Genomic DNA, 12,861 nt, shown 5'->3' on the forward strand with positions numbered 1-12,861 from the left:
GTTAACAGACTAGAATAAATTACTTTTTCTCTTTAAAGAATAAACTCTAAAGTTTCTTACCACTTGTGCAATTAAGTCTTCCAGAGCTTCTGTTCTTACACCTGCTATACTGGTACTGGCTTCTACCACCTTCTCCCTGCCTTGGTTGATAAGATCCTTAAAGGGGAAAAACAATCAAGTGGAAAGGACCACACAAAAGTTCACAATTAAATACAACATACTTTTAAACGGCAATTATTCATATCTCAACTTGTAATGAATTAACTCAGTCAACATATGTAAAAGACAAAATCAGAGCAAATCCGTGTGATCTCGTTTAATTTACTAAATGGATTTGTCAGATTAATGTGTGTATCTACTTTCTATAATTCCTGCCCTGAATATTCTCTTTAACACCTTATACGGCAATAAGTTAAACATACTGGCTACGTCAGCTTGATGTTAAAATTATTAAATTGTCATCATCATTAATGGAAGTTATTGATGGTGTAATTGCTACTCCTGGTGATACAGCAAATCTCAACCAGTGCAACTGACGACACAACGACAGATCTCAATATCCATGTGCTTTGGAGCAGGATAGGAAAGAAAATCATATCAGCCAGGAATCACATTTCTAATCATCATACCTATGAGTAGAATCAAACACAGATGAACTGCACTCTGCCTGACAGCAATGGACTGTTTAAGCTGGTGGGGGTGGGGAGTAGTGCCAAGCATCTTATCAGATGCGATTTATGCTACATTTTAATATACTGAATACTATGAAAGTTAACTAATCAAAAAAATAACAATTTGAAAACAGCAAGGTCTCCAGGTTAGGTAATACCAACACACTAAAATTTATGGACTTTACCATTTAAAACAATTGGAAGCAAGTCCCATTCCAATTAATATTGACAAATACGAAGCACATCTTTACGATATATTTCTGAATTATAACAGATTAAATTCTTGTGTTTTGAACGTTAAATTACCAATCAAATTATTATTAAGGTATTGGGACCACCAGTTACAAGTAGATCAGATTACCCACCTCTAGCTGTTGATTACTCATTGCACTCAATGTAGCTATGTTGAAAGGAAAATGTGCAGCCTGCAAAGTGAAATTGGCAGGAGGGAAATTAATCCCAGTTGGAACATTAGTTCGCAAGGAGAGACCCTAGAAGGGAGTAAAAAGAAAGCCACGTTATCATTCTGAAACCCGCCAGTAGCATACACCATTAAAAAGAATTTTATCTTAAATCAACTAATAATGCACAAACTTTGCTGTTTCCTTATTCAGATTGTAATAAAGTGAAGTTTAAAAGAAAATTATGCATGAACACGGAATTTCCTTCATAGATTTCCTATTACAGAATACCCAAATAAGGTGGCGGTATTGTCACTGGACTATTAATCCAGAGACTCAGGCTAATGCTCTGGGGACCCAGGTTATCCAGTAATGAGTTTGAATCCCACCACGGCAGATGGAGAAATCTGAATTCAACACTAAAAAATCTGGAAGAGTCTGATGATCACCATAAAACCATTGTAGATTGTCATAAAAATTGACCTGGTTCACTAACGTCTTTTAGGGAAGGAAGTATGCCACCTTCACCTGGTCTGGCCCCCAGACCCATAGCAATGCCTCGACTCTTACTGCTCTCTGAAATGGCCCAGCAAGATATTTAGTTCTAGGGCAATTAGGGATGACCAATAAATGCTAGCCCAGCCAGCAACACCACATCTCATGAAAGATTTTAATAAACTGCTGCATTTTAGTTACTTATCCTGAGAGGCTCAATGATTTCCATCAATTACTAGGTCCTCTTTGGACAAATTTGTTTTTGCTATGTGTTTTACCAGAAAACATATGATCAAGGCCTGATGGATTAGTATCTGGGTGTTACCTACAGTCATAGCTCTTTGTAGGTATATAGGTCAAGAATTTCCTGTGAGGATGTTCATCTGCAAATGCTGCTGGAATTGATGCATGAAGTTTCCCACGTTGCTGCCAATTTTTTTATTTTATTTTTTTAAACACTGAAACGTCTTCTGCACTTACTGTGACTACACTGGAATTTAATAATCAAGAACCTGCACGACCAAGCTGGGTGTATACACTCTCTAAACATCTAAACAAGCGTTTTGTGCAACTTTCACATCTCTATGGCAGCACAGTGGCACAGTGGTTAGCACTGCGGCCTCACGGCACCGAGGTCCCAGGTTCGAATCCGGCTCTGGGTCATTGTCCGTGTGGAGTTTGCACATTCTCCTGTGTTTGCACAGGTTTCGCCCCCACAACACAAAAAAAAATGTGCAGGATAGGTGGATTTGCCACACAAAATGCCCCTTAATTGGAAAAAAATTAATTGGGAATTCTAAATTTATTTAAAAAAGAAGAAAAAAAATCTTTCGCATCTCTGAATTAGTGGTGGTAGAGCCTTCAAGTACTCACTCTTTGCTTTGGAACTCCCTCCTTAAACCTCAATTTTTCTCTCTAGCTTAAAAATGTTTTCAAGATTTGGACAATATTCAGGCTTGGGCTGGTTAAGTGGTAAGTAGCATTCGTGCCACACAAGTGCCAGGCACTGACCAACAAGAGAAACTAATCATCTTCACTGACACTCTTACATTAACATCGCTGAATCTCCCACTATCGATAGCCTGAGGTGGGGGTTATCAGTGACCGGAAACTGAACTGGACGAACCAGATAAATATACTGCAGCTACAAGATGATAACCCAGCAAAATTGGAAAAGAGGAAGGAACTACAGGTGAGCTTTGACCGACTATCTAACAGGAAGGCGGTGCGACAACTGAGGTGAGCAAGGGGTGCAGTTTACGAGCATGGACAGAAGGCGGAGTGTATGTTGGCGGGTCAGCTTTGGAGGGAGGCTACGGCAAGGGAAATTGTTCAGATGAGGGACAGGGCAGGGAAGTTGGTCGTGGCTCTGGATCTGATTAACAAGATCTTTGAGGAATTCTAGGAGAGGCTGTACAGATCAGAGCCACCTGGGGGAAGACGGGGAGATGCAGGAATTTCTAGATGGGTTGGAGTACCCGAGGTTAGGGGAGGGGGACAGGGCTATATTAGAAGGAGCGATGGTGGAGCAGAAGATAAAAGACGCGATTGGGAGGATGCAGTCGGGCAAGGTGGCAGGGCCGGATGGGTTTCTGGTGGAATATTATAAAAAATTCAATGATAAGCTGGCACCCCTGACGGTGGGGATATTTGAAGAGGCGATAGGGAAGGAGTGTTACCACAAACTTTGGGGCAGGCATCGATTTACCTGTTACTTAAAAAAGATAATGATCCGACAGAGTGCGGGTTGTATAGGCCCATATCACTTTTAAACGTGGACGCAAAAGTATTGGTGAAGGTACTGGCAGGTCGGCTAGAGGAGTGCCTCCCGAAGGTGATAGGTGAAGATCAGATGGGGTTCGTGAGAGGGAGGCAGCTCTATTTGAACGTTAGAAGGGTATTGAATGTGGTTACGGCACCTGCTGAGGGGAAGGAAACAGAGGTGGTTGTGGCATTGGACGCCAAGAAAGTGTTTGACCGGGTAGAATGGGGGTACTTGATGGCAGTTCTGGAGCAGTTTGGCATTGAACCAAGATTTATGGGCTGGGTAAAGCTACTATATAAGGAGCCGAGGGTGAGTGTCCGCACAAATAACATCAGCTGGAGGTACTTTTCTTTCCACTGTGGGACTAGGCAGGGATGTGCTATGCCCCCCCCTGCGACTGAACCATTAGCCATCCCGCTTGGGGGGGGGGGTATGGAAAGGGATAGTGCGGGCGTGGGATAGAGCATAGGGTGTCCTTATATGCCGATGACTTGTTGTTATACATGTCGAAACTGAGTATGTTAATAGGGGAAATATTGGAGCTGCCTCGGGTGTTTGGGTCTTTCTTGGGATACAAATTAAATCTAGACAAGCGTGAGTATTTTGTGGTGTCTCGGCCGGGGGTAGAGGTTGGAGGGCTGCCATTACGTAGGGCAGGGACTCATTTTAGATACCTCGGTGTGTAGGTTGCTCGGGAGTGGGGGAGGAGGGGCTCCGTAGGTACAACATTTCTAGTTTCGTGAGGAGAGTGAAAGCTGATCTGGCAAGGTGGGACGGTCTTCCTCTGTTGCTGGCGGGTCGGGTACAGGCGGTTAAAATGAACGTGTTGCCACAATTTCTGTTTATTTTCCAATGCCTGCCGATTTTCCTGCAAATTTTTTTTTTTCTTTTATAAAGAGAGATTGAAGGAACGATTACCTAGTTCATATGGGGAGGGAAGGTGGCCAGAGTGAGAAAGGTGCAGCTACAGAGGGAAAGGCAGGCAGGGAGTTTGGGTCTTCCGAATCTGATGTATTATTACTGGGCGGTGAATGTAGAGAAGGTGCGGAGCTGGGTCAGAGGGGCTGGTTTGCGCAGGGGTCAGGACTGAAGGCGCTAGCAACAGCGCCGCTCCTGATGGCCCCCTTGAAATACTCGGAATCTGGTAATAATAGCCTCATTGAAAATCTGGAGGCAGTTTCGCCAACACTGGATTGGGGGCAGGGTCAAGGGAAATGCCGATTCGGGGGAACCATAAATTTGAGCCAGGGAATTGGGACGGAAATTTTTGGAAATGGGAGGAGAAAGGGACGAAGACACTAAAAGATTTGTTTCTTAGGGGTCGGTTTGCAGGATTGAAGGAGCTGGAAGCGAAGTATGGGCTGGAGCAGGGGGGAATGTTTAGATACTTGAGGTTCGACATTTTGCCAGGAAGGAGATAAAGAGCTTTCCGTGGAGCTGGCCTCCACATTGCTGGAGGAGGTGCTGACGACAGAGGGACTGGAGAAAGGGGTAGAGTCGGCGGTTTACGGGGCTATTTTGGAAGAGGAGAAGGCACCACTGGAAAGGATCAAAGCAGAGCGGGAGGAAGAGTTGGGAGGGTACGGAGGAGGGGTTCAGGTGTGAGGTGCTCCAGAAAGTGAACGCCTCCATCTTGTGCGCGAGGTTGGGGCTGACTGAGCTGAAGGTGGTATATAGAGCACACCTCATGAGGGCGAAGACGGGCCAGCTCTTTGAGGGGGTAGAAGATGTGTGGGAACGTTGCAGGGAGGGCCCTGAAAATCACATTCATATGTTTTGGTACTGTCCAAAGCTGGATTACTGAAAGGAGGTTTTTAGGGTAATCTCTAAAGTAGTGCACATGAAACTGGACCCGGGCCCTCGGGAGGCCATACTCGGGGTGTTGGGTTGGAAACAGGTGCGGAGGCAAATGTGGAGCCTTCGTCTCGTTGATCACCTGAAGGCAGATCCTGTTGGGATAGAGAGCAACCTCTCCACCCTGTGCCCTGGCGTGACGGGGGCACCTGTTGGAATTCTTGACTCTTGGGGAGGTCAAGTTTGAACTGAGGGAAAGGATGGAGGGGTTCTACAATTCATGGGTGTTATTCATTATGCACTTTCAAGCATTGGATAACATTGAACATTAGTTTGGGGGTGGGGGAGGACTGTGTGTGTTAACGATGACGATGGGCAATTCCTGATTCCCTTTTGTTATTTATGCTAACATGCGGGCAGTTGTTTGGGCGTTGGTGGGAGGATGGGATTGTTGTTGTTGATATGGGGATTGACATTATATTCGTTTCTGCTTATTGTTTATTGTTGGTGTGCAAATTTGGGGGAAAATGTGCAAAATAATGAGGGCAGCAGGGTAGCATGGTGGTTAGCATAAATGCTTCACAGCTCCAGGGTTCCAGGTTCGATTCCTGGCTGGGTCACTGTCTGTGTGGAGTCTGCATGTCCTCCCCCTGTGTGCGTGGGTTTCCTCCGGGTGCTCCGGTTTCCTCCCACAGTCCAAAGATGTGCGGGTTAGGTGGATTGGCCATGCTAAATTGCCCGTAGTGTCCTAATAAAAAGTAAGGTTGGGGGGGGGGGGGGGTTGTTGGGTTACGGATATAGGGTGGATACGTGGGTTTGAGTAGGGTGATCATGGCTCGGCACAACATTGAGGGCCGAAGGGCCTGTTCTGTGCTGTACTGTTCTATGAATAGAAATATTTAAAAAAAAGCTCGACACCATCCATGAGAAAGCAGCCGGTTTGATTGGCACCTCATCCACCACCTTCTACATTCACTTTCTCCACCACCGACGCACAGTGGTAGCAATGTGTACCATCTACAAGAAGCACTCGCCAAGGCTACTTTCACAGAATCTTCAAACCAGCGACCACCACACTTGCAAGTACCCCTCCAAGTCACGCACCATCCTGACTTGGAACTATAATGCCGCCCCTTCAATGCCACTGGGTCAAAATTATCGAACTTCTCTTCTTAACAGCACAGTGGGTGTTCCAACAACATATGGACTGCAGTGGTTCAAGGCAGCGCACTACCACCTTCGCAAGGGCAATTAGGGATGGATAATAAATGTTGTCCTAGCAAGCGATGCCCACAACCCGTGAAATACGTTAAACAAATTCCATCTATTTAATTATTTTGGAGTACCTGAATTATTTCCTTTTCTTGGTCATGGCCCCTCTTAAGTGGGTCTATCTATGGGATTTTTATTTGGACAGTTTCACATTACTTGTACTGTACAAATTCAAGTGGCTGTTAAACACCATTAGCAGAACTCAAATTTATGCTGGTTAATAAAATTACTTCTTTCATATTTTTTTCAATAATGTTCCCACAAGCCAAGCAAAAGCCAAGATCCTGACCATTTCAAAATAGTTGCAGTACTTGCATTGAAAATTAAATGTTAGGGTGGCACATGACACAGTGGTTAGCACTGCTGCCTATGGCGCGGAGGACCCAGGTTCGAATCCCGGCTTTGGGTCACTGTCTGAGTGGAGTTTGCACATTTTCCCCGTGTCTGCGTGGGTTTCATCCCCACAACCCAAAGATGTATCGGTACGTGGATTGGCCACGCTAAATTGCCCCTTAATTGAAAAGAAAATAATTGGGTACTCTAAATTTAAAAAAAAGAAAATTAAATGTTAGGGCAGCACGGTGGCTCAGTGGTTAGCACTGCTGCATCACGGCACCAAGGACCTGGGTTCGACCCCGACCCCAGGTCACTGTCCATGTGGTGTTTGCACATTCTCCTGGTGTCTGCGTGGGTCTCACCCCCACAACCCAAAAAGATGTGCAGGGTAGGTGCATGGCCACGCTAAACTGCCCCTCATTTAAAAAAAACAAATTTAGAGTATCCAATTAATTTTTTCCAATTAAGGTGCAATTTAGTGTGGCCAATCCACCTACCTTGCACATATTTGGGTTGTGAGGGCGAAACCCAAGCAAACACGGGGAGAATACGCAAACTCCACATGGACAGTGGCCCAGAGCCGGGATTGATCCTGGGACCTCGACGCCGAGACAGCAGTGCTAACTACTGTGCCACCGCGCTGCCCTAAATTGCCCCTCATTTGGAAAAAAATTGGATACTTAAATTTAAAAAAAGAAAATTAAATGTTAGTTTGATATATTACTTCTACAATAGCATAGTTACATTTGGCTATCTGATTAAAAATTAATTAGAGGAATTGTGGCATAAGAAGCTAAATGGCTGGGCGTATAATATTCATGCAATTTTTCTGTCGATTTTAGTGTGATTCATGTCAGCTTTTAAGTTTAGCACAGAATGATTTTAGGCCAGATACATAATTCTCTCTGGAAATTTAAATCGGTTTGATCTTACAGTTCAGTGAATCTACAAATTCCTTACCTTCTTTTCTGCTTCATACTCGGCCCAAGCTGCTTTGCGGTCCTCCTCACTAAGCTCTTCTTCCTCCTTGTGGTCCAAAAGAGAGTCATGCTCATGGTAACCCACAATGAAATCTTTCTGGTTTTGAAGTATCTCTGCTAAAATGTGATCCTATTAAAAAAATACAAACATTATTGTTAACGATCCCTTTTGGGCTGTGATTCGGACATTATGCTTTTAAAAAACTCACCACTTTAGGATGACATCAAAATTGTCACCACTATAATAAACTTCCAACTTTCATTCATGTTTCACATTTCTCCAACTCCTTAAAAAATGTCAACCATTGGAGATAGAGTATCTGCAAGACATGCCAGATCATCGACATGGACACCACCATTACACGTGGAAACACCACCCACCAGGTACGCGGCGCATACTCGTGCGACTCGACCAATGTAGTCTACCTCATACGCTGCAGGAAAGGATGTCCCGAAGCGTGGTACATTGGCGAGACCATGCAGACACTGCGACAACGAATAAACGGGCATCGTGCGACTATCAACAGGCAGGACTGTTCCCTTCCAGTTGGGGAACACTTCAGCAGTCAAGGACATTCAGCCTCTGATCTCCGGGTCAGCATTCTACAAGGAGGCCTTCAGGAGACGCGACAACGCAAAATTGCTGAGCAAAAACTTATAGCTAAGTTCCGCACGCATGAATGCGGACTCAACCGGGATCTGGGATTCATGTCGCATTACATTCGGCCCCCACCAACAAGCCTGGACTTGCAGAGGCCTACCGACTGAACTGGCTTGGGACAATTCACACCTCTTTAACCTGGAGTTACCTTTCTCTCTGCATCTTTGATGATTTGATTGCCTGCAGGTGCTCGCATTCCGGGGCATCTCTGACTGTGTCTATATAAACATTTCTGGAACAAGCCTTTCCATTCACCTGAAGAAGGAGCCGTGCTCCGAAAGCTCGTGTTTGAAACAAACCTGTTGGACTTTAACCTGGTGTTGTAAGACTTCTTACTGTGCTCACCCCAGTCCAACGCCGGCATCTCCACATCATTGGAGATAGACACAGTAGAGACCAACTATAATTCTAGCTGAAATCTCTAGGTACAGTAGTTAGGTGCTGGGTTCCTGAAGAACTTTGTTATGGTACTTTCGAGAACCAGATTTAAGATATTCTAAATTTAAATGTATTTCATAAATTATCCAGAATATCCCAAGACATCGGTATTTGATGAAAATCAATTGCATTGATTTGCAACTAAACAGTCCAGTTATTGGCTTCCCTAATGAAAAACCACGAGTCAATTTACAATGATGCAGAAGACCACTCAAGTCCATGCCAGCTCCCTGCAGAGTAATCTAGTCAGTCCCACTCCTCCGCTAAATTTTCTGCAAGTCTATTTCCCTCAAGTGCCCAACCAATTTCCTTTTGAAATCATTCATTGTCGCTACTTCCACCACTGAAGCAAGTTCCATGTCACAACCATTTGTCATGTAAAAACAGTTCTCTCCTATTCCCCCTGCATCTCTTACCCCAAACCTTAAATCTGCATCGACTGGTCCTGCTTTCCTTTGTTTACTTTATCTAGCTCTGTCATAATCTTGAAAACATGCATCAAATCTCCCCTCAAACTCCTTTGTTCCAAGGGAAAACAACCCCAACTTCTCCTAACCTGCAGTTAAAAGCCCTCACCTCGGAACCCTTCTGGTAAATCTTCTCTGCACTCTCACATCTTGCGGGGTGATGAGAATTGGAGTAAATACTCTGGTTGTGGCTAACCAGAGCTTGACAAAGATTTAACATAATTGTTGTGCTTTTGTACTCAATACGTTTTGCTAACTACTCTATATCCTGCCACCTTTAGGATCTGTGCACATGTACCAAGATTCTTCTACCCTGGCATATACATCGCAACTGTGCCTCGTCTTATCCCTTTTGCCATAGTACACCACCTCACATTTCTCAGCTTTCAATTCCAGCTGCCACTTGTATACCAATTCTGTTAGCCTATGGCCTGATGCAGTCAAATGCTATGAACATCACCATTTGCCACACCTTGAACTGTGGCATCAGCAAATTGAGAGTTGACTCCTTACATATATAAAAAAATATATGATGCTTTCTGTCCTAAAGTTTTTAAATCCAAGTTGACCCCCCCAACCCACACAACACACAGCCAATGAGCCTCAATTTTGTTCACTAGACTGGTGGTACCCTGTCAAACATCATTCTAAAATCCAAATGAATAACATCCATTGCATTGTCTTCAACCACATCGTCTGTTGCTTCATAAAAGTATTCAATTAGCTTAGTCAAGCTTGATGTGACTTTTACAAATCTGTACTCGCTCTCCTTAATTAGCATAAGACTTTCAATAATTCTTAAGATATACCAAGAACTTAAAAGGAATCAAAATTAACTGTACAAGTTAATTCGGAGTGACTACCAGTTTTAAACTCCTAAAATATAATTTAAAGTCAACTTCTTGAAAGTGAAAAATCTAATGAATGTAATCTGACTGCAAGGAACCTGCACAGCCACAAACCAATTTGATTGCTGCTGTGTCTAAATACCTAAAGAGGAAGAAATGTAAGATGTGTTCTCACCAGAATATCCTCAACACCAAGGTAGACCAGTCTCAGACAAACTGAAAGAACGTCATTGTTGTGTGCACAGCAGATGGTGCAGAAAAGGTCAAACTTGTTTTTTAGATTACCTGTCTCTGATGATGGTTACTTTTCTACCTTGCAACTAGAAATATATTTAATTAGGCCACTAGCTTAGAGACCATTTCTATTCAATTCCTGGGACAGCGGGTGGTTATTTTCTGTAAACCCAAACAGAAGTGGTTCTCAGAATATAACAGCCACCTGGTTCCAAATTAATAATTCACCCTGGTCCAAATAGAAACATAGAAAATAGGTGGAGTAGGCCATTCGGCCCTTCGAGCTTGCACCTCCATTCAATATGATCATGGCTGATCATGCAAATTCAGTATCCCACTCCTGCTTTCTCTCCATACCCCTTGATCCCTATTGCTGCAAGGGCCACGTCCAGCTCCTTCTTATATCCAATGAACTGGCCCCAACAGCCAGTGGTAGAGAAATCCACAAGTTCACAACTCTGAGAGAAGTAGTTCTTCCTCATCTCAGTCTTGAATGGCTTACCCCATATTCTTTGGCTGTGACCCCTAGTTCTGGACGTCCCCAAGATCAGGAACATTCTTCCCGCATCTTGTCTGTCCAGTCCCACCTCTTCCCGCATCTAGTCTGTCCAGTCCCACTAGGATTTTATATGTTTCAGTGTGATCCCATCTCATTTATTTAAACTCCAGTGAGTACAATCCAAGTCGATCCAGTATTTCTTCATATGTCAGTCCTGCCACCCTGGGAATTAGTCTGGTGAACTTTCACTGGACACCCTCAATAGCAAGAATGTCCTTCCTGAAACTAGAAGACCAAAACTTCACACAATATTCAAGGTGTGGCCTCACCAAGGCCCTGCATTACTGCAGTAAGTCATCCCTACACCTATACTCAAAAATCGTCTCACTATGACAGCCAGCATGCCATTAGTTTTCCTCAGTCTGCTCGACCTGCATGCCAACCTTCAGTGACTGTTTCACAATGACACCCAGGTCTCGTGGCACTTCTCCTTTTCCTAAACATCTTGAATTGTGGCATCAGCAAATTGAGATTTGACTCATATATAAAAATATATATGCGCTTTCTGTCCTTAAGTTTTTAAAATCCAAGTGGAACACACACACACACACAGATACAGACACACATATACCCAATGAGCCTCAATATTGTTCAAACACTTCAACCACATCCTCTGTTGTTTCATAAAAGTATTCAATTAGATTAGTCAAGCTTAGGGCAGCACGGTGGCACAGTGGGTTAGCCCTGCTGCCTCACGGCGCCGAGGTCCCAGGTTCGATTCTGGGTCACTGTCCGTGTGGAGTTTGCACATTCTCCCCGTGTCTGTGTGGGTTTCGCCCCCACAACCCAAAGATGTGCAGGGTAGGTAGATTGGCCATGCTAAATTGCCCCCTTAATTGGAAAAAATGAATTGGGCACCCTAAATTTATAACAAAAAAGATTAGTCAAGCTTGATGTGACTTTTATAAATCTGTACCTGCTCTCCTTAATTAGCATAAGCTTTTCAATAATTCTCAAGATATACCAAGAACTTCAGATATCTTTATTATATATATTATATATACTTACCAATACTTTAAAATAAGATTGTTCTGGAACAAAGAAAATTACAGCACAGAAACAGGCCCTTCGACCCTCCAAGCCTGCAGCGACCATGCTGCCCATCTGAACTAAAATCCCCACCCCTTCCAGGGACCATATCCCTTGATCCCCATCCTATTCATGTATTTGTCAAGCTGCTCCTCAAAAGTCACTGCTTCCACTACGGCCACGGCAGTGAATTCCAGGCTCCCCTGTGTAAAAAGACTTGCCTCATACATCACCTTTAAACCGTGCCCCTTGCACCTTAAACTTATGCCCCCTAGTAATTGACACTTCCGTCCTGGGAAAAAGCTTGGTTATCCATTCTGTCCATGCCCATCAATCTTGTAGACTTCTATCAGGTCGCTCCTCAACCTCCATTGTTCCAGTGAGAAGAAAATAAGTTTCTCCAAACTTTCCTCATAGCTAATGCCCTCCATACCAGGCTACATCCTGGTGAATCTTTTCTGTACCCTCTCCAAAGCCTCCACATCCTTCTGGGTGTGTGACGACCAGAATTATTATTTAAACATTTTTTTTTAATATAAGAGTACCCAATTCAATTTTCCCCAATTCAGGGACAATTTAATGTGGCCAATCCACCTAACCTGCACATCTTAGGGTTGTGGGGTCGAAACCCACGCAAACACGGGGAGAATGTGCAAACTGGCTGGTTTAGCACACTGGGCTAAATCGCTGGCTTTTAAAGCAGACCAAGGCAGGCCAGCAGCGCGGGTTCAATTCCCGTACCAGCCTCCCTGAACAAGCGCCGGAATGTGGCGACTAGGGGCTTTTCACAGTACCTTCATTTGAAGCCTACTTTTGACAATAAACAATTTTCATTTAATTTTCAAACTCCACACGGACAGTGACCCAGAGCCAGGATCGAACCTGGGACCTCGGCGCCGTGAGGCAACAAG

At 44.1% G+C, this 12,861-nt stretch overlaps 1 protein-coding gene across 8 annotated transcripts in view; it reads right to left on the minus strand.

Moving 5' to 3' along the window:
• Positions 1–12,861, minus strand: part of atrx (ATRX chromatin remodeler) — a 244,313-nt gene that overhangs the window by 13,386 nt on the left and 218,066 nt on the right. For all 8 annotated transcript variants that reach the window (XM_038774481.1, XM_038774479.1, XM_038774480.1 and 5 more), the window contains 3 exons: positions 7,695–7,844; positions 1,037–1,162; positions 61–156 (listed from right to left, as the gene is read on the minus strand). In XM_038774481.1, the coding sequence (XP_038630409.1) occupies positions 61–156; positions 1,037–1,162; positions 7,695–7,844 (372 nt within the window). The remainder of the gene's footprint in view (positions 1–60; positions 157–1,036; positions 1,163–7,694; positions 7,845–12,861) is intronic.

Source organism: Scyliorhinus canicula, chromosome 17, assembly GCF_902713615.1.
Source record: "Scyliorhinus canicula chromosome 17, sScyCan1.1, whole genome shotgun sequence".
Lineage (NCBI taxonomy): Eukaryota > Metazoa > Chordata > Chondrichthyes > Carcharhiniformes > Scyliorhinidae > Scyliorhinus > Scyliorhinus canicula.